Genomic DNA, 23,282 nt, shown 5'->3' with positions numbered 1-23,282 from the left:
TTTTTTCAAGGAATATTCCTTATTGGTGTTAAAAACAAACATTCCGCCTAGGATAGATACGAAACTAAAAAGTTAGAAAACCGGAAGTGATACTTGTCAATATGGAGGACCGTCACCATGTCATAGAACAACTAGCCAGCGATGGTAATTATGTTTTATTTCATAAAGTATCTTAGTTGCAACTGTTTTACATTTTGACTTTAATAGATTAATTGCTCACAATTGTAAACTATCTAGTTTTCTGAAGAGACAAAACGGTTATTTATGTAAAATTTTGTTTAAACCTCAGTGATCATGTTGCAAACAGTAAATTTTGTATTCTCTAGACTCCATCTTTATTTGTAGAGGAGTTCAGAAAATTTTTAGATGAAACGTTTGATGTGAAAGCTCATGCAAATCAGGCGATTCAAGGGAAGGCCATATCTGAGCAGTTATCAAAACTAGCTGAGGGCATCTCTCTGCTTGACAGAGAAATTCATTCTCAGGTAAGTCTTGTTCTTTTTTCATTAAAAAGGGGTTAATCATTGGATCAAACTCACATATTATGCAGTATTGTTCTGTGTCTACAATATGCAAATTTTCAGGTGCAGCTTAAGTGCAGATTAATCTCAGTGTTGGTGGAGATTCGGCTCTGCATGTTATTTGGACAGGCACCTTCAGCGATGAAGCCGTCAGTTCAAATATTTAGCCGAGCCAAATCCACCGAAATTATTATAATTCGTGGCAAACTTTGTGTACAAGCACATATAAAATTTATTGCGTGTTCTTCTCTGTGTAACACCTATACTATTTATGTTTACTACCACTTTCAAACTATGACTCTATTTTTTATGTGCATTTATTACAGATTGTTGCACACCATGAGGACCTGCTATCACAAGCTACAGGTGTGGAGACGTTGGAAGGTGTTCTTCAGATGATGCAGTCTAGGATTCAGTCCCTGCTGGCAGCAATGGATCGGTATATGTCATATTCATATACAGTCAAACCTTGATACTTTGAACTGAATGGGGACTGATTTAATTATGATAAAACAATGAGATATCAGAAAATTTGAGATATTGAGGTTAAACTATATATTTAAAGAAGAAATGGGTTGGATGCATGTTGACCAACTCACTTTACATATCCAAACTTTTTGCATCTGTTCTGACTTAGTAATTTGGGGCAACCAAGATGCAATTAAAAGCATTCAAGTTAATTATAGTAATTGCAGAGTGGGGCCTTCCCATTACCCTATTCATATCAAGTTTAATTTTCTGACACATCAGGATCAGTGTTAGAATCCTGTGAATCAGTAGTTCTCAATGAAATGAATTTTATTCACTGGCATATTTTTCTGTAACTTCATCACATTTTAAAACAAGTTCTCTAATACATGTAATGAATTTTTTTGTTTCAGAATCCATTCTAAAGTGTCAGAACCATTTAACAAAATCTCATCAAGAACAACACAATTAAGAAATCTGCAAGTAAGTTTTTGAGGAGGAAAGTGGTGTAAATTTTTTTTATATCATTGAAAAAGTTTTTATTTTTTACATGGTAAAGTTTTGCCTTTTCTTCAGAACATAGCATTTATATGGCCAGGGATTATTTTACAAAAGTGATAAAATTAAAAATATTTAATGATTGTTTAATATGGTACCTTAAATGAAGCAGTTTGTGAGGTGATGATTTTTCCAAATTTTACTTCTCATAAAATTCTCAAACCCCACATTGAAATTTCCACATTTAATGTTTTTTTTTAGGTCACCTGAGTAAACTCAGGTGACCTATTGCTATCCGTTGTTGTGCGTCGTCCGTCGTGCGTTAACATTGTGTTCATTTTGTTTCTTTCAATGTTTGGGTACCACATCTTGGGGCAACCAATTTCAAAAGGCAGAATTTTTTACAAAGCATCTATTACAAACCTGAAAACTACAAAGGCTATGTGTGAATTTATGGGTTTATCCCTGCCCCCCTGGGGCCAAGGGACCATAACTTTTAAAATTGTGCAATCTTTAAAAATCTTTTTCCTTTACTTGGACATCAAGCATTCAAACTTTTGAGATTGTATTCAGCATCATTAGTCCTGTACGGCAAAATTGTGAAATTCATGGCCCTGGGGGAGCAAGGGAAATAACCAAGGGCTGCTAAACTCAACGTATATAGTGAAAATGCATTATTTCTTTGAAAATCTTCTTCTCTGCTCCTGGGTATTAAATAAACAACTAATGTGCATAGTTATGATAAAATTAAACTGCCAAAATTGTGAATTTTTCCCCAGTATGCTAAAAAGTTATTAAAATTTATGGAGGGTGTGAATATAGTGAAAATACATGAATTCTTTAGATTATATCTTCTTTTCTGCTCCTTTGTATTAAATAGACTAACTTAGTGCATAGTTTTATGAATATGATGAAAAGAGTGCCTCTCCAAAATGTGAATTTTATGGCCCACAGGGTAAGGGGTTCTGGTGATATATAGATTTTTTCATAGTTGTTTATTTAGTAAATATATGAATTCAAAATTTTCTAATCTGCTCCTGGGTATTAAATAAACTTTTGTGCATAGTTATGATGAAAATAGTGCCTCCTACCAAAATTTCAATTTTATGGCCATAACCAATATATTTAAAAATTATGTGTGTTTGGGCATGTAAATATTTTATATAGTGAAAATACATGTATTGTTTGAAAATTTTCTTCTCTGCTCCTAGGTATTAGATAAACTAACTCAGTACATAGTTATGATGAGAAGAATGCCTCTTAAAATTGTTTTTATGGCCCCAGGGTTTTTAGGGGTTCTGTGTTTTGTTTGGATCTAATGATTATATAACAAAATACATGAATTCTTTGAAAATTTTCTTCTTTGCTCCTGGGTATTAAGCAGATGAACTACCTTTATAGTTATGAAGAGCAAGGGCCCAAATCTTCGAGAATTGTGAATTTCAAGGCCCAAGGGTCAGGGGTACCAAGGGGGGGGGGTTGTATGATATAAGGAAAATGAATGATTTTTGAAATCTCCTCCTTGTGTTATTTAAATACTTTTAAAAGCAAGGATGCCTTTTCAAAATTGTGCAATGTGTGGATCTACATGTAGGCCTAAACAATTATGCGTGGTAGGGGCATTACTTCTATTGCTGAATATTACAAATTACAACAAATGCATTTTTTGCCCACCTACCCTGCCTAACCTTACCTAACCAAATTAAGATCAAGTGTAAGTTATGATGATCAATGGTGCTTCTTTCAAAATTGTGAATACCATAGCATCTGGCTTAAAACATGAACAAATTTTCACTGAAAGTTGTTGTTATTGCTCATATAATCCTTAAGGCCCATTATACTCTTGAATTAAAATTCAGCACACTGCTGCCGTAATTACGATTGAGAGTTCTACATACCTTTACTTACTTTTCAATATTTTCCTTTTTAGGATACCTGTGATCTCCTAAGAAGAATCATTAGAATCATGTACCTCGGCAAGAGGTTAAACAGTCAGCTCCAGGGGGGAGCAAGGGAAATAACCAAGGCTGCTCAAAGTCTCAACGAATTAGGTGAAAGATTTTTATTGTTGAAAATACCTTACCTCAAGCTGGTGCTTGAAATTCATGTACATGTACTGATGTACATACTGATTATATGATAAAATTAAAACTGGAAAGGAATGTTTTCATTTGTATGCTAAAAAGTTATTAATATTTCATGGAGAGTGTGAACATCAAAGTACTTTATTTTTCATTTAGATTATATCTGTGAGGGAGTGGATCTCAGTGGGGTGGAAATCATAGAACAGGATCGTCGTTTTATCAAACAAGCCAGAAAAGACGTGGAGTCACAGGCTCACAAAATGTTAGAGCAGGGAATGGAAACACAGGTCAGCTATCTCAGTAGATATATAGATTTTTTCTGAAAGTTGTTTTGTTTTGTATAAAAGAGTCATAAAATTTTAATACTGTAAAACATATTTTATCCACCAGAATTTTTGTTGGCATAATTAAGCAAGAAAATATGCTCCTAAAAATTTCAACCATAACCAATATATTTAAAAATTATGTTTCGTTTGTACATGTAAATATTTTCTTGTAAATACAAGTATAATGTGTTGAAAATTTGGTATCTACAGTTGTTAATATACTGCTCAGGAATGAGGTTTTAAGAATGTATGTGCTCATTATTCCTTTTTATCCAAGAAATTTTTAGTGGGTGAAATTGTGCCTTTTGTTTTGGAAATATAGAATCCAACACAAGTAGCGACTTCTCTCCAAGTGTTTCACAACTTGGGCAGTTTACACCACATAGTGGAGAGGGTGATACAGAACTGTATAGAAAACCTGAACAAGAACGTCAGAACCAGTCTGGACGCTCAGAGTCTGGCCCAACAGAACGTTCCAAGGGGCAGAGGTCAGTTTTATGATTAAAAGGTTAAGGTTTGGTAGATGATTTTTGTAGGTAATTTATTACTCTGTGTTTGAGTGACTTATACAAACCAAACAGTGCCAAAACAAATCAACCAGGTAGTTATCTACTACATAAACAATTATTGGGAAGAGTTATTTATTCCTTCTCATCCCTAGGGAGCATTACAAATATAACAGAAGACAGATTTTTCAGCCCACCTCCCTTCCTAACCTTACCTAACCATATAATGCAATATGTATGGCCTTTAAGAAATCTGCATTATTTTTTTACCAATGGATTGAACAGGAATTGTTATTCCACAAATAATGATACTGTAGAAAAAGTATGTTTACTATATAGAAATGTTTTTGCTTCTGCAACAGTCAGTGAATAGGGTTCCCCAGCATAGTTAGGCTATGATAACTGGTAGTTAACTTTATATTGCCTTTCTAGGCAGAATGATATGCAGTTATAGTGTGGTGCATTCATACATTATTTTTTTGTATACAACTTTCTAGGAGGCCCAGGTCGGGCAGCCATGCCAGTCACAGGAAATACTGCAGCATTCCGAGCCTCTCTCTGGACCAACATGGAGAAGCTGATGGACAATATCTATGCTTCTTGTGCTCAGGTCAAAAAACCTACTGATTAACGAGGCTGGGGTGTGGCAGCCATTTTCAGACTATTTTGATCTCCTTTAAAAGAAGAGCTCCATATAAAGATATAAAAACATGATCAAATTTTAAAACTAAAATGTATGAATTTTTTCTTTGCCAAATGATAGTTGACAGCTTAAGATACCGTATCTAAAAAAATAAGTTAAATCTGGTGGTTAATTTATGGTTAATTTATTGACCCCCCAGCCTCCTTAATTTCCTACTGCTTGCAAGATGAGTTTGAAAATGCAGCATTACTTATTTACATGGGGTGTAGTTTTGATGAAAACCAGGAAAAAATGGATGTATGTTTGAGAACTTGACTTCACTATTGTTCAGGAAAGATAAACATGGTATTGCAGTATGAAAGTTTGACACTTTAAATAGGAAATTAATTTGTGGATGTCGTTTATACTTCAAAAACAATCCCATGAAAATTAGTCATGTAGATAAGAGCCTAAAATGTGAAAATTGGGACTATGAGTATCCAGAGGAATTCTTTTCTTTCCAACAACAGGTGCAACATTTACAGAAGGTTTTGGTGAAGAAGAGGGACCCAGTGACACATGTTTGCTTCATAGAAGAACTGGGAAAGGTACAATGAAGAAATCATGAATAATAAATAATAGCAGCTGCTGTTAATAGGAATGTGTCTTGATTATATACACTATCAACATTTGTACAGAAGAGAATGAGTATTTTTAGGTCACCTGAGTAACTCAGGTGAGGGGTTCTGGTGTTAGGGTCTCTTTTGATCATACGTGAAAATGTTAACATTTGAACATTTTCAGCTTCTTCTCTGAAACCACTGAACCAATTTCAACCAATTTTGGTATACAGCATCTATGATGAAAAGAGTGCTTCTTCCAAAATTTTGAATTTATGACCCCAGGGTCAGGGGTTCTGGTGTTAGGGGGGGGCCTTTTGAATATACCAAAATTATTGCATATAATGAAAATGCTTTTCTTTGAAAAATCTTCTTCTTTGCTTCTGGGTATTAAATAAACTGTTGGCATGAATGTATGATGAGCATTGAGTGCCTCTTCCAAAATTGTGACTGTTATGGCCCAATGGTCAGGGGTTCTTGTGTTAGGTAGTGGCTTTATAGATTATATAGTAAAAATGCATTATTTCTTTGAAAATCTTCTTCACTGCTCTTGGATATTAAATAAACTAGCTAAGTGCATAGATATGTTGAGCAAGAGAGCCTCTTCCAAAATTGTGAATTTTATGGCCCCAGGTCAGGGGTTCTGGTGTTAGGGCGGGGCTCTATTGATTATATAGTGAAAATGCATTAATTCTTTGAAAATCTTTTCCTCTGCTCCTAGGCATTAAATAAACTAATTAAGTACATAGTTATGATGAGAAAGAGTGCTTCTTCCAAAATTGTGAATTTTATGGCCCCAGGGTTAGGGGTTCTGGTGTTAGGGTGGGGCTCTTTTGATCATACAGTGAAAATGCATTAATTCGTTGAAACTCTTCTTCTCTGCTCCTGGGTATTAGATAAACAAATTAAGTACATAGTTATGATGAGAAAGAGTGCTTCTTCCAAAATTTTGAATGTTATGACCCCAGGGTCAGGGGTTCTGGTGTTAGGGCGGGGGTCTTTTGATCATATAGTGAAAATATAGATTGATCATATAATGAAAATGCATTAATTCTTTGAAAATCTTCTTCTCTGCTTCTGGGTATTAAATAAACTAATTAAGTACATAGTTATGATGAGCAAGAGTGCCACTTCCAAAATTGTGAATTTTATGGCCCCAGGGTCAGGGGTTCTGGTGTTAGGGCGGGGGTCTTTTGATCATATAGTGAAAATGCATTAATTCTTTGAAAATCTTCTTCTCTGCTTATGGGTATTAAATAAATCAACTAAGTACATAGTTATGAAGAGCAAGAGTGCCACTTCCCAAATTGTGAATTTTATGGCCCCAGGGTCAGGGGTTCTGGTATTGGGACGGGGCTCTATTGATTATATAGTGAAAATGCATTAATTCTTTGAAAATCTTTTCCTTTTCTCCTGGGTTTTAGGCCAGTGATCCAAGTATGTATATATTTATGATGAAGAAAGGTGCATCTAGCAAAATGGTTATTTTTTATGCCCCCTGGGTCGGGGGGGGGGGGGGGGGTACCTAGTCTGAAAATAAATTAATGCTTTGAAATATGCTCTTTAGTATTAATCAACCATTTTATGATAAAATTTGCAAAATTTTGAAATATGTGGCCCCAGGGTCAGTGGTTCCTTTGGGGTGAGGTGCACAACTGGTTATAAAGTGGAAGTGCATTTTCTCTTTGTTACTCTGATCTACCTCTGGGTATTAAGTAAATAGAGTAAGCATGCTAAGTTTATAATTATGATAAGCAATGGTGCCTCTTTCAAAATTGTGAATTGTGAATTTCATGGCCTGGGGTAAAACACGAACCAATTTTAATTGTTTAAAAGTTGTTACACGATATTCAGGTGACCTATAAGGCTCGTGGGTCTCTTGTCTTTAAAAAAAAAAAAGTCTTTAATAGGGCTTATTTTTTTGTATTGTCTAATGTTCTCACCCATTTTATTTGATTGGCAGCACAAGGAGGGACCTGTCAACATCATGCAGGAATTCTGGGAAAGCATCACACACATGCTGACCAATGAATTCAACAATGCTTCAGAAGGTAACCTTGGTTACATGATATATTTGATGCCCTGTTTATGAACAATATTTTAATTTTTTCATGATATATAGAAAATTGTATGTATGTTTGATTTGAGCACTGTTGAATGAAATGCATGAGACATAGAATTTCAGTATAATTATTATTTATTCCATCCTAATTAAATCTGCCCTCATTAGGAAGTAAAGGTAAGTACTGAACTGTATCAGTTGGCACTGTAGTACAAAAGAAGTGTGATCCTCCCCTTTTTTCTCTCACATTGCATGCACTCACTTTTGATTTTATAGCCATATACATTACTTTGTAACATAAACACAATGTTAACCAAAAGTACAGGATACATCTACAGTAAAACATGATTATCACAAACATGTTTATAATGAATTCAACTTTGAAAAGGAAAGTGGTTTTCATTATTTATGATTTTAAAACAGGGAAAACTTAATTGAAAACTTATTGTAAATAACAAGTTATGTTTATAAATAATCAAAATTGTTCATCCCTGCCAATTACCTATAAGCATGTTTTACTGTGATTGTATTGGAGATATTTCTTCAGTGGGAAATTTCAGTGTAAGGACAAATACCTTTTGTATAACTAATTATTGTAGCAGTATTTAAAAATATTGATGTACAGTATTCTTTGTATCAGGTCCTTTATCTGTATATGTACATATAAGCTGGCCCCAGAATCTAGAAACAATTTAAATGAGTCAAATTATTGATCTATGACATTGTGAAGAGCTCAAAGACTCCAAAATAAATCTCTCTTTTAAGTGAAGTTATCATTCTGAATTGTGATTCACAGACAGTTTTAAAATTCTGACTTGACTAAAACATTTTATTTGATATTAGTCTGTTTGCTTTAGAGCTTGGGCCAGGAAAAATTACATGTACAAGTTAAAACAGTATAATATATACATACTGTATCAAGAACAGCAAATCAATACTAACCTGTCATGTACATGTAACTTATTTGAAAATCTGACATAAGAATTTCTGAAAATGAAGTATGTTTGCACATTGAGTGGATAATTTCCACTACCGTAAATCTGGAAATTTTTACTGTAGATAATTTTTTAGCAAATTTGCGCGTGCAATGCATTTGCAAAAATATTTTTCTTATAAATAAATCAACATGTAAAGATTTTTTCTGAAAGTTGGTATCTATTTTTAACTCATTGAATAAGCACTGGTCATTTTTAAAAAGAAACCTCTTTATACTACTGTAACTACAAGCTAATTACCCCTGCGTGTAAATTGCACTCATTATATCGTCCGATGATTTGAGAAGCACTGAGGCAGTTATTTATCCACCCATGTATCAAAACGGACGATAACTCGAACTCAGTGCTTTTACTAGAGAGTTCCAAATGTAAACACGGCGTGTAAATTTTAGGTGAGAAAAAACCAAACGTTGAGAAAATTAATTATATTTTGTTGTTCTTTATTTAAATTATATTTTAGGTAAAAAGGCTTCCACAAATTCCTAAATGGTTATAATCATTGATTAAGAAGTTATTTTCAGTGCACATCCTTTTGTATTTTTATTTTCAAAATTGTTTCGGAGCGATTCTGCAATTTCTTGCCACGTTGCGAGTATATATTGGTGGTATCCTAACTGTGCATACTAAATTGAAACATAGATATATAAACTGATATGAAAATCTTAAGTGATTTTTATTTTTAGCGCCAGTGACAATTCGCAAAAATTTGAAGCGTAAAAATTAATCAATAGCTTTTTGACCCAAATTCGCAAAAATAAATCGACGTAAAAATTTCCAGATTTACGGTATATACATGTATTATGCATATATAAATTTAAACATTTTTCATATATAATTAATGCATTTTTGCTTAATTCTGTATTTAATATATATTCCATATGTGTAAATATACCAGTGTGAGAAATGTACATAAAAACTGCATTTTTTACCATAAATAGCCTCTACACACCTAAAGCAGGCCTTTGAGGGAGAATATCCAAAGTTGTTACGATTATACAATGACCTTTGGAGACGACTTCAACAATTCAGTATCACCACTGCAACGTCAGTGTCGCAATCGGAGCCTTCAGGTGAAGAAGAAACAAATACAGAGGATGACATCTTTATTCCAGGAAGTAAACGGAACCAGTACGAGTAAGCCTAGCATCTTCCCAATCCTAAGGACCCTCGATACACTGTACACAAAAGAGTTCTAATTCTGTAGTAGACTTATGCAGTTAGAATGACCTGTCATAAATAAAATAACTGGAATTCAACCATGAATTTAGTACTCAATTTGTTATCAACTCAAGCACCTTTTTTGGTCAAGTTAGAAACAGTGACAATACTTAATAGTTCAGTAGGGCAAAACAAAACTCAAAGTTACTAGAATATAGGGGTTGATGTATGAATTTTTTTTGTAATTTTACAGCTCAGAAAAAGCATTAAGGAATACACTAACAAAGTTTGAGAATGCTTACCTGTCCAAGTCGTTATCTAGATTATTTGACCCCATTAACCTTGCCTTCAGTTCAGCGAACCCCCCAACTACACAGGAAGTGGAAACAATCGTCAAAACTATTTCCAGGTTTGACATCTGATCATATTCATGATAATATTGATAGTATCAATACTATTTATATTAAGATTTATGAGGTGAAATAAAAGATATCAATGAATATATAAAGTTTTTAAAAGAATATTAAAAAATATATTAAACAGAATTTAATTGCCCAATAAATAAATATTTCTGCTTTTACAGTTTTTCTCTCAAAAAATAAACTCTTTAAACTTTAGTGTTTTCTTCAATGAAAAATACAAGTTCTAATTTTTAGCTCACCTGAGCCGAAGGCTCAAGTGAGCTTTTCTGATCACATTTTGTCCGTCGTCCGTCCGTCTGTCCGTCTGTCCGTCTGTCCGTCCGTCTGTCCGTCTGTCTGTCCGTCTGTAAACTTTTTACATTTTCGACTTCTTCTCAAGAACCACTGGGCCAATTTTGACCAAACTTGGTACAAAGCATCCTTGGGTAAAGGGGAATTTAAATTGTTAAAATGAAGGGACATATCCCCTCGCAAGGGGAGATAATCAAGAAAAGACAAAAATAGGGTGGGGTCATTAAAAAATCTTCTCCTCAAGAACCACTGAGCCAGTAAAGCTGAAACTTATGTGGAAGCATCCTGGTATAGTGTAGATTCTAAATTGTTCAAATCATGACCCCCAGGGGAAGGGCGGGGCCACAATGGGGAATCAAAGTTTTATATAGAAATATATAGGAAAAATCTTTGAAAATCTTCTTCTCAAGAACCACTGGGCCAGTAAAGCTGAAACTTATGTGGAAGCATCCTGGTATAGTGTAGATTCTAAATTGTTCAAATCATGACCCCCGGGGGAAGGGCGGGGCCACAATGGGGAATCAAAGTTTTATATAGAAATATATAGGAAAAATCTTTGAAAATCTTCTTCTCAAGAACCACTGGGCCAGAAAAGCTGAAACTTATATGGAAGCATCCTGGTATAGTGTAGATTCTAAATTGTTCAAATCATGACCCCCGGGGGAAGGGCGGGGCCACAATGGGGAATCAAAGTTTTATATAGAAATATATAGGAAAAATCTTTGAAAATCTTCTTCTCAAGAACCACTGGGCCGGTAAAGCTGAACTTTATATGGAAGCATCCTGATATAGTGTAGATTCTAAATTGTTCAAATCATGCCCCCCGGGGGAAGGGCGGGGCCACAATGGGGAATCAAAGTTTTATATAGAAATATATAGGAAAAATCTTTGAAAATCTTCTTCTCAAGAACCACTGGGCCAGAAAAGCTGAAACTTATATGGAAGCATCCTGATATAGTGTAGATTCTGAATTGTTCAAATCATGACCCCCGGGGGAAGGGCGGGGCCACAATGGGGAATCAAAGTTTTATATAGAAATATATAGGAAAAATCTTTGAAAATCTTCTTCTCAAGAACCACTGTGCCAGTAAAGCTGAAACTTATATGGAAGCATCCTGGTATAGTGTAGATTCTAAATTGTTCAAATCATGACCCCCGGGGGAAGGGCGGGGCAACAATGGGAAATCAAAGTTTTATATAGAAATGTATAGGAAAAATCTTTGAAAATCTTCTTCTCAAGAACCACTGGGCCAGAAAAGCTGAAACTTATATGGAAGCATCCTGGTATAGTGTAGATTCTAAATTGTTCGAATCATGCCCCCCGGGGGAAGGGCGGGGCCACAATGGGGAATCAAAGTTTTATATAGAAATATATAGGAAAAATCTTTGAAAATCTTCTTCTCAAGAACCACTGGGCCAGAAAAGCTGAAACTTTTGTGGAAGCAATCTGGGGTAGTGTAAATTCTAAATTGTAGGAATCATGACCCCCGGGGGAAGGGCGGGGCCATTATAGGGAATAAAAGTTTTACATAGAAATATATAGGAAAAATCTTTGAAAATCTTCTTCTCAGGAACCACTGGGCCAAAAAAGCTGAAACATATGTGCCAATGGAAGGATCATGGGGTAGTGTAGATTTCAAAATGTCTAAGTTATGATCAGTGGGGTAATGTGGGGATGCATTATGTATAACAAAGGTGAAATCTGGTAAAGAACAGAATGGTCAAAACTTCTCAGGTGAGCGATGTGGCCCATGGGCCTCTTGTTGAATTTTCTTCGTAGTGAGTTGAATGTTGCCAATGTTGATGCCAAGCTCTGCAACACTGTGGCTAAAAATGTTGCCAAGACAATTCAGCTCTTTGCAGTGAAAAGTGAACAACTGGTTTGTATCCCTACACTCCTTATACACCTTGGACTCATACATCTACAAGCCATTTTCTAATGAGCTAGTCCTGAAAGATTTAATCTGAAGATGACAATAAACCAAAAGTATCTAGTACTGGCCATGAACATACAGCATGTTTCAATAATTTGAACCTGTATTTTACAGCTGGTAACAGATGGGGAGGCCAGTCAGGTGATTGGACCGTCCACTCCTGGTCAACAGAGAAACGTGACCATGGTCAATATACTGTATCTACTGCACCAGTCCATAACAAAGGTAGGACTATTATTAAACTGGCTCAATCAAGGAGTGGGTATTTGTTGAAAGAGGGCAGGGTTCATAATAACATGGATTCTGGCAACTTACTTACTTGAAGAAGAAGAATGTTGACAATAAATAAAGAAATATGAGACAAGAAAAGACACTGGTCTTCTATTTGTTAGTGAATACAATTTTCATTGTTAAAAATATATGAAACATTTGAACCCCACATATTTCTTGACAGTTGCTGGAAGGATTGAATCACTTCCCCCCTGAGGCCATGGAATCCATTCAGAAGTCTCTGGAGGTAAAATATGTAAAAAATACTATACACTAAAATCCCTATCATATGTCATATCTGCCCTTGCACCCCCATTTCAGCTTAAGGGCCTGTGGCCTTTAGGCCTAGAAAAAAAAAGATGTTTGTTTCCGCTTTCCCGACCGACCCTAATTTATAGTGCCGACCCTAAATATTTTTTTAATGCTTTTGTCCCATGATGTGCAAGATTTCAACCAGGGAATTATAGCCTCCAACTTTGCAAGCTTTTCAAGACAGAAAGAAGTTTGGGTCACCTTTCTATTATAAGTTAAGTCACAGTAATGCTTGAAAACACCATTTCTTTTGTCATTAATGTTACTTCTATACACTGTTTTGATTAAAGAAGCAAAAAAATTTTTTTCCAAAAAAAAAAAAAAAATGCCTACCTACCTACCCTATATTTTTTCAGCCTGAAAGCGGAAACAAACATATTTTTTTCTAGGCCTTAGCCCATGAGCTGAAATTGTTCCTGAGGGCTAATATGACATACAATATGGGTTTAAGTATATAGTAATTATTTCTATTTATTAATTATTTAAAATACATTTGTATATGAGTTTACATATAGTCATTGAAGTTTGTTCCATGCACATACAGTATATAATCTTTAAAAACCTGAAATCAATTTCAGGTCCTTCAAAACGAATTGAGTTGACAATTTCAGCTCATGAATTTTAATTAATGCATGTATATTTCAATAAAATAAAGTTAATTAACTGTCAAACTTAATACATGTACTAACATTATTGCTAATTTTATTTGGACTTTTGTAAGTTTATAAATTTAATGCATGATATGATTTCAGACTATTTCAGACTCTTTGATAAGGGATATTTTGACATCCTCCATATTGCCTAGTGGGAAATCTGTTTATTCAATACTAACTAAGTACATGTAGATATAATAATTCTTGCTACATTTTATCTAAAGACATGCAAATTAAAGACATATGCTGCCTGTAAACAAAGATCCAAGATGTTGATCAAAGGCATATGCGGATCAAGCTCACTCATCAAATGCATGTTAATCCAAAACATGTTTTGACCAAAGACTTTTACTAATCACTTATCACAGACTAATCAATGACACAATTTTTTGACTACTGCATTTAACTGACACAAAGCTGTTCATTGATAATGACATCTTATGCATGTACACCATTGTTGTCACTAACATGACAAATATCAGTTGAACAGGCAATTTCACATACAAGACTTAGTGTTAAAAGGATGCTGATGATCAGAAATTGAGCGATCGAATAAAAATGTATTGGCACTATTTAAATGGATTATTGGTTGAGTATAGGAGAAATACGCTTGTCCTTGGTTTTAAATCACTCGCAAGTTTTTGCAAAGACATTGGGGGCACATATCTTGATATTTAGTTAGTAATTAACCTAGTTAAGTAATGTAGATACAAATGAATTTATATCTGTAAAAAGTTTTTTATTAATTGTATCCTAAACCAGACACCATTGTGCATACTTCTTTAACGAGGTTGATGTTTGTATCAAATTTTCAAAAAGTTAATATATTTTTTAGATTTCTGTATGGTTACACTAAACAAAATAATGCATGTATACCTGCTGCACAAATATATTTCTGTTAAACTTTTCTCCAGTGAAATATAATCAGAATGCATGTACGTATAAATTTAATTTTGAATATATATATGTGTATCCTAATTGTATTAAATACATATTCATATAATTGATATTCGAATTGTAACACCAAACAATATACATGTATGAAAGTCCTGGACATTATTATAATGAAAAACATTCATTAATGCTTTATACATCATACATATTATATATCAGGGTAAACCTCCTCCGGTAAGCTGTTTTTTCTATCATTTTATCCTGAAATATCTACGAGCATATTTGTCATTCATTCTTAACAAGGGCGGATGCAAATGGAGGCACTTAGACCCCCCCTCCCCCCTTAAAAAGGCAACTTGTCCCTTTCCATTTTAAAAGTAAAAAAAAAAAAACTAATTATGTAATACAATTTAATTCAACTTGAAGAATTGTGAGATTCTTCTGTTATAAAACTTTAATTCCCATCTCCAGTCCCCAGAACTTGAAATGTTGGATCCACCCTTGTCAACTTACATGTTCATGAGAGCAATCCTCTGCTATACAAAATTGCATGTTATGTAATTATAAATATTTTCTCTTCAAATATGCAAGTACACATAAAATTCAAGCAAATTTGTTAATGTATTGAAAGCACTCAAATTGTATAAGGAAATTGATGAAGTCCAGATAATGATTTTTTGTTCTATAAATGAAGCACAGTAATCTATCATTTTAGAGTAGTCTATTAACAGAGAGGCATCTTCATATATTAATGATAATTTATTAATAAGTGCATCTGCAAAAAACCAAGATTCCCTAAATAAAACCTTACCTTTACTTTTGCTTCATCATAATCATAAGCTTTTTTTGCATTGTAAAACAATAAAAAATTAATGAAGAAGTGCAGATTTCCCTGTTTATCATGACAAATTATCTGTCCTGTGTTTATTCTTAATGCATCATTCTGAATGCACTGATAAATCGAAGTTTAAAGAATTGCATTATACCTACAAAAGTAGGAGTTCTGTCTAATCGTACACATGAATCTTTGCTTTTTCACAATATACCATGGCACCAAATGATGTTCAAATTATATGATTCGAACTCATACCTTGCACTTTTCCCTAACACAAGAAGATGAAAAATTATTTTCATTTTTTGGAAGAAGATTACTTCAGAACAGATACGGGAGAGAGGCAAGATTACTGTGGTTGAAAAAAATATCAAGATTCACTGGAGAGAGATATTTATCAGTAATTGTCAATGGGTTTGGGGTGGGCATGTACCAACTTATTACATGTGTTTTACATATTTATATATGTTTGAAATCAATTAAAGTTGATTAATTATTGTATTAATGATCATCTTTATACGTTTCATATAACAGGATTACATTTAAGGCGAATGCCTATGTTTTATGCAGTGATGAACGCAATGGGGTTTCTTAAGAAATAAAGGAGAAAATATTCAGTGTATGTAAATATTTATCAGTAATTGTCAATGGGTTTGGGGTGGGCAGCATGTACCAACTTATTACATGTGTTACATACCATATAATTGAAAGCATTTTGGTAGCTCATTTGTCTATAAAGGAACATTTAAGAAGATTTACACTTGTAGAAATTGTTCTAGATGTATAAACTTAAAAAAAATTACTGGGTAATCTTTCTTGCAGAGTATAATTTTATTATTAAAAACACCTGGAGTGATAAATAAAGAGTGGGATAATTGGGATATGAACTATGATTATTTTCTTGCTGTTTGTGACAATTAACCCCTTACATGGCATATATGCATTTCTATGCATCTGACTTGAAAAACAAGTATAGTGTGTACAAACATTCATAACTTCGTTACTACTGCAAATATCAGAATAAATCTTGCACCGTTGGAAAGAGAAAATAATTATGATAAAATGATGTATAAAATTTTTTTTAATTGGTTGTACCAGTTTTTTGCTAGATTGAATTAAAATTTGTGCACTATTTCAGCGATTTTGCCATTATTGAAATCAATGCGGGTGTAACTCGTTATATAATATGTAAAAATGCTAAATTTTGGTGATTACCTCCCAAACCCACTCCATTTCCCCCAAATACTTACTGTATACAGTTGGTTTGTAAAAAAAATGTACAACATGCTCATAATTTTCAACACAATAAAATATTTTTTAATATATTTAAGCAAAAAAAACTGGAATGAAATATGATCATTCTTGAATAAATGGAAATTCCAGCATGATTATGGTGTATTTTGTTGCCATGGCAACTGAAATGATATTTGTATAATCATTTTCAGAAACTGCACAATACCTGCTTTCAGAATATATACACATTGGTATAATAATTATACAAAATTTACAAGAAATACATGTACTCAGAAAAATGCATTGAATTCTTAATATCAATTTGTCTAGAAATGCTTAAAATCTTTGCCATGGAAGGGATTAAAGCTCATTTGGATAGGAGTGAGAATTATTGATATATATTATAATTTTAACTGGCATTTAAAAGTTGGGCATAATATATGACAGGTTATGTCAATTAACAGTAAAGGCATAATCTTAAGATCACCCTTGTTATTCAGGTGACTTTTGGCTAAATTTACAGTCAAACCTTAATATTGAATTCAATGGGACTGAGAAAAAAACGTTTGAGATAGTAAAGGATTCCAGATATCCAGGATAAGATACATATTTAAAGAATAGGGGTTTGGACTTTGGAATCAAATTCAACATGTCCATGGTATTTGAGATATCACTGTTCAAGATACACAAGTTCAACTGTATATTGATTCTATAATGTTGTCAATGCATGTTGCCCATTACAAGTATCTTTATTATTTAATAAATATTTAGAATTTTTAAGACCATTGCACTTGGATCAACCAAAGGCATTCTGGCTTGTTTGGAGGAAATGCACTCTCATTCATAGGCAATGCCATTCACACTATGCAATGTAGGACAATTCAAATTATCATATAAAGTAGAACTTTGTTTTCTTACAATATCAGAGAGATGTCAAAATTAGTTGGAAATCCCAACTACTTTTTCAACCTTGTTTTCTAGGGTCTTAGGAAATCTCAAAGATTATGTATACATGACATAAATTTATCCTGCATGAAAAAAGAGCATTTTTAACTCTGTGAAAAATCACAAATGTTGACTGAATTCTTACTGAATAGTGTAAGAACTATCTGTTTTGTATACAGGGAGTGGTGGTCCTCATGAGTAATGCTATTTCTCCTCTGATGTCCTCGGTCCTTGATGCTGTAGAAGCCATCATTCTTACCATGCACCAAGAGGACTTCTCAAGGTAATTTTTTAGTACACTTTTGTGGAAGTAATGAACTTATAGAAAAAATCTGTGAAAATTGAGAGGGAATGTTTCCCAGCTGGACTTTCCTCTTTCTGAAGTTGGAATGTTGACCAAGCTGGATTATATACAATAAAAAAATCTTCAATGATTTAAGAAATATCATTACAGGCCAAGGTAGTCTTGATAAAATTATTTTCTGTTTACAGCTCAGCTACACCAGACCCAAGCAAAGAGGCACAGTGTTCTCTGTACATGAGAGAGCTCCAGGAGTTTGTGTCTCGCTGTCAGACCGACTATTTATCTAGATACGAGTGTCAGGATTTTATATATGATAGGTAAATATATGGCTTTTAATTGATCCTTCTATACAAACAAAGCTGAGGTCAACATTACTGCTACATTGCCAAAAATTTCAATTCATTATTGCTACATTTCTTCAAATTTTTGGGCAATCTTTACAAATACATTTAATCAAATTAGGACTATTGCCAAAAACAACTCATTACCTCTACACATCAAATATGAGATCTATACAACATACTTCACTCAACATTTTTGAAGTACAATTTGGATCTGAATTTTTTTTCTCCTTGGCATGGAAAGTAATGAATAAGATATAAAGTTGGGGGCATCCAAAGTCTCAAGATTCATGGTATATGATTTCAAAAGTGACATAAGACTGCTGTATTTGCCGATTCTTTTTACTAGTATAAAACCTATTGCCTGTCGCTGCGTTGAGCTCTTTGTGAGGCACGCCAGTTTGATTCGGCCTCTTGGAGAGGGCGGTAAGATGAGACTGGCCGCTGATTTTGCCCAGATGGAGTTAGCCATATCACCCTTCTGTAGGAAAGTGTCTGATCTTGGAAACCACTACAAATTACTCAGGGCATTTAGGTAGGTTCATCATAGGCTCATATAAGGAGCAGAGCAATATAACATATTCCTTAAAAGTTTATCATAGTAAGGAAATACAAAGAAATTTGAGTAATTGATGCTGTTTTAAGTTACAACTAAAAATGTTAATACTCATTTAAAATGATTATGCAGTCATATAAGCTGAAAGTACGAGGGGTGATCAAAAAGTTCGCGAACTAACTGAATAACTTCCAAAAAAGAAATGATATAGGGTTTCAGTGTTCAAAGTACTCCTCTCTGATTTTAATGCGCATCTGCAACCATTCTGCCCATGCACTGATCACGTGATAGGGGCAGTCACGTGACATGCTCCTTAGCATTCTGTCACAGAAGCTTAAAATTTTTTAAGACTCTTATATTTTTTTACCATGCAATTTATTTTTTACAACAAAACAGTCCATTAGTCAAAAATGGTTTAATCTCAGCAATAGAATGGATTATCAATTAGCGGTTAATTGTGTTCAGGATTGACAGAAATAATTTCTCTTTTTCCTTAAATGGTATATAAAAAAAATAAATCATTTTATGTTCTCTTTATTTTCAGGCCTCTCCTGTTCCAGAATGCTGAACACATCAGTAAAAGTCAGGCCATTGGTGACATCATTCCATACAGTACCATTCTGCACTTCTTGTTCGCGAGAGCTCCACAGGAAATGAAATCTCCCCATCAGGTACAGTACACACTTTAAAGTTTTAACAGAAGCTTGTCATTACTGTTACCCTTAGAAATTTCTCTTAACTGATATTACAATGAAGCGCATCGAAGTGGTAAATTTTTCTGTTTGGATGAAACGTTCCGAGTCATGTTTTGAGTATCAATTTTAACATAATGACATGCCCATATCTTTAGAAACGAAAAAGAAACAATCGTCGTAATGTTTAAGAACACCCCACTCTTCGTGACAAGCAACATGAATTACACCGAAGTGGAGATTTTTAACGTTATAAGAGAGAGAGTTAGAGAGTTCCTGCTTCTTTAAAACACATATTGCAATGAATTTGTCCATAATTATGAATTTATTATATTTATTGGAGTTACCATAACACATGTTTCGATCAAACACATGCTTACTCTGTGTTTATGTAGCAAGTCAATTTGATTGGCTATTATATTTATGGAATACCTGTTCCACAGGTATTCTAATGAACCATTTGTTCAAGTTTTTCCTTTCTAAAGAAATGGGTGTTTCGTCATATGGCAATCAACTTCTAAAGATAGCTCAAAATGTTCATCCAAATGGAAAATTTTACCACCTCAATGCGCTTCATTGTAACATGGTTTAAAAAAAAAGTGAACATTATATTTTCTTAATGGAATTCAAATTGTGAGATTGAATATGTGTCAAAGTATTGAAAAAGCTAGAAAAATCCTACAATGTGTTTGATTCTTTTGTTTTGTGTTTGAAGTTCCATCCAAATGGAAAATTTTACCACCTCAATGCGCTTCATTGTAACATGGTTTAAAAAAAAAGTGAACATTATATTTTCTTAATGGAATTCAAATTGTGAGATTGAATATGTGTCAAAGTATTGAAAAAGCTAGAAAAATCCTACAATTTGTTTGATTCTTTTGTTTTGTGTTTGAAGACTGTACATTTGTTGTAATTGACTGAACTTTTCAAAACCTGCAGAAAATTTTTTAAATAATTTGTTAAAATACTTTTAGTCAGCTGACTGGTCCATCAGTAGGTATTCACAATGGTTAGAGGACCACCCTTCTGAAAAGGATAGACTCACTCTTATCAAGTAAGTATTAACCATGGAGTCACTTTTTAGCTCACCTGAGGTGAAGGCTCAAGTGGGCCTTTCTGATCACATTTTGTCTGACATCCACCTGCCTAGCTGACCCTCTGACTGTCTATCTGTCTGTCTGTCCGTAGACTTTTCACATTTTCAACTTCTTCTTAACCCCTTACATGGCATATACGCATTTCTACGCCTCTGACTTGAAGAACAAGTATAGTGTGAAAAAACATTCATAACTTTTTGAATAATAGACATATCAGAATAAATCTTGCACCGTTGGAAAGAGAAAATAAATACGGAAAAATAATATTCAGAAAATATTTTTAATTGGTCGTACCAGTTTGTGCTAGTTTGAGTAAAACTTTGATCACTATTTGAGCGATTTTGCCATTCTCGAAATCAATGTGGGGGTAACACATTATATGTAAAAATGCTTAATTCTGGTACATGTTTACATCCCAACCCTACCCAATCCCCCCAAATACTTAAAATTGGTTTGTAAAAACATGTACAACATGTTCATAATTTTTAATGTCCACAACAATAAAATATTTTTTTATATATTTAACTATGCAAAAAACTAGAATAAAAATCATTGTTTAATAAATGGAAATTCCAGCATGGTTATGGTGTACTTCGTTGCCATGGCAACTGAAATGAAATTTTTATAATCATTTTCAGAAACAACACAATACCTGGTTTCAGAATATATATACATTGGTATATACAAAAATTACAAGAAATACCCCAAAAAAAATGCATTGAAATCTTAATATAATTTTGTCTAAAAATGCTTAAAATCTTTGCCATGGAAGGGGTTCAGAACCACTTGGCCAATTTCACCCAAACTTGCCACAAAGTATCCTTGGGTATAGAGGATTCAAGTTTCTTCAAATGAAGGAGCATACCCCCTTTCAAGGGGAGATAATAAGAATTGAAAAAAAATAATGGCATCTTTTAAAATCTTCTTCTCAAGAACCACTGGGCAAGAAAAGATGAAACTTAAGTAGAAGCATCCTCAGGTAGTGTAGATTCAAGTTTGTTCAAATCATGAGCCCCGAGGATGGGATGGGGCCACAATGGCTGATCAAAGTTTTACATAGAAATATATAGGAGAATATCGTTAAAAATCTTCTTCTCAAGAACAGCAAAGCCATGATTGGTCATATTTATATGGAAGCATCCTCAGGTGGTGTAGATTTAAATTTGTTCAAATCATGACCCCAGGAATAGGTTGGGGCCACAATGGGGGATCAAAATTTTACAAAGGAATACACAGGAAAAAAAATCTTTTTTCAAGAACAGAAAAACCATGATTAGGCATATTGATATGGAGGCATCCTCAGGTAGTGTAGAATCAAATTGGTTCAAATGAGAACCCCTGGGGTAGGGCTGGGTCACAATGGGGGATCAGATTTTTAAAAATGAATAAATAGAACAAATCTTGACGTTTGTTAATTCGATATGGAAGCATCATCAGGTAGTTTAATATTCAATCTCCCGCTACCCTTGTTCACTTTTGAATGCTGAACCAGTTTTTGCTTTTTTTCTGTAGCCAATGAGCTTAAGTGAGCGATGTGGCCCATGGGCCTCTTGTTCAATCTTAGCATAGTTCCAGCAGTTTGGCAGGTACTAATATTTCAAGCTCAGCTGTGAAAAAGCGCAAGTAGGCATTGCTGATCAAAGTGTGTCTATCATCCAGCTGCATGTTGTCTGTCAATTTTTCTTTTACATTTTCATAAACCACAGTTGTAATTTGACAAATTGAAAAATAGTTTATTTGTGGAAAAACTACAATAACCCCATTTCCTGAGAAACTGCCTCTTCTGCACTTTGATTTTGGGTCAGAAAAGTGCAAGGGTGATATGCCAAAAAATTTGATAAAAAGAAAACACATTGTAAAAATATCTGAAACCCAACAGATTGCTCACAATTTTTGAATTATTGAATGACCCCAAATGAATCATTTTGGTCCATGGATGTCTTGATTTTTGTTTATTTATTTTTTTTTTATATTTTTTTTGCAGGGGTGCTTTGGAGGGATATGTAAATCAAATGAAATCCAGGCAAGCAAAAGAGTTTGCTGAAATTTATCCAATCATGTTGGACTTATTACAAAAAGGGCTTCAAACATGTTCTTGATGATTATTATTAAATGTTTTACAATTCAACATATTATTTATTATGTAAATATAGTGAATACATTGTGTATAAATATAAATATTATTTGACTTTTATATCAGTATTGAGTCTTTGATTAGAGAGTTATAGAATGGAAAAGTTAAAAATTATATTCATTAATTACTTTCATTTAGCGGTAGAACAGATTTACCAAAAAAAAAAGGTACAATTATGACCAAAAACCTTAGGTGATTATAAAGTCTCACAAAATTAATGATTCTATTAGAAATTATCTGCATAAACATATCTTCCAAAATTCTTTTAAAAATGATCAAAACCATTTTTGATATTATTGTAAAAATAGAACTTAAAAGCAAAATCACACTTTGGTCTTATACTAAAGTTATTTTGTCAAATGGGTCCTGTAGCTCTGAAAAAAGAGACCAGAAAATGCTTAGCACATTTATTTATTATTGATATTTTCTTAGCTCAGTTATTGTCTGCTCTCTATCAGTGTAATGGAAAATTTGGAAACCAATACTTTTATACATAAAAAGTTTAAGTGGAG

General features: G+C 33.6%; 1 protein-coding gene across 4 annotated transcripts; it reads left to right on the top strand.

Moving 5' to 3' along the window:
• Positions 1-59: 59 nt before the first annotated feature.
• On the top strand, positions 60-22,764 carry LOC134273222 (conserved oligomeric Golgi complex subunit 5-like). Of its 4 annotated transcripts, none has more exons than XM_062755413.1 (22): positions 60-144; positions 346-485; positions 848-960; positions 1,403-1,472; positions 3,418-3,538; positions 3,728-3,858; positions 4,220-4,385; positions 4,901-5,013; positions 5,556-5,633; positions 7,609-7,696; positions 9,641-9,836; positions 10,114-10,269; positions 12,354-12,453; positions 12,622-12,732; positions 12,962-13,024; positions 14,856-14,870; positions 17,826-17,929; positions 18,139-18,267; positions 18,641-18,826; positions 19,392-19,518; positions 20,514-20,593; positions 22,621-22,764. In XM_062755413.1, the coding sequence occupies exons 1-22, from the start codon at positions 102-104 to the stop codon at positions 22,733-22,735; spliced, it is 2,445 nt and encodes an 814-aa protein (XP_062611397.1). In that variant the 5' UTR covers positions 60-101; the 3' UTR covers positions 22,736-22,764. The 4 variants fall into 4 exon arrangements, with proteins under 4 accessions (XP_062611397.1, XP_062611396.1, XP_062611400.1 ...); XM_062755412.1 differs by having other exon boundaries at positions 7,609-7,705; XM_062755416.1 differs by lacking the exon at positions 14,856-14,870.
• The last annotated feature ends 518 nt before the right edge of the window (positions 22,765-23,282 follow it).

Source organism: Saccostrea cucullata, unplaced genomic scaffold (genome assembly GCF_032062105.1).
Source record: "Saccostrea cucullata isolate Sc308-1 unplaced genomic scaffold, CSIRO_AGI_Scuc_v1 ctg741, whole genome shotgun sequence".
NCBI classification, from domain to species: domain Eukaryota; kingdom Metazoa; phylum Mollusca; class Bivalvia; order Ostreida; family Ostreidae; genus Saccostrea; species Saccostrea cuccullata.
This window is presented reverse-complemented; position numbering and strand designations above follow the sequence as displayed.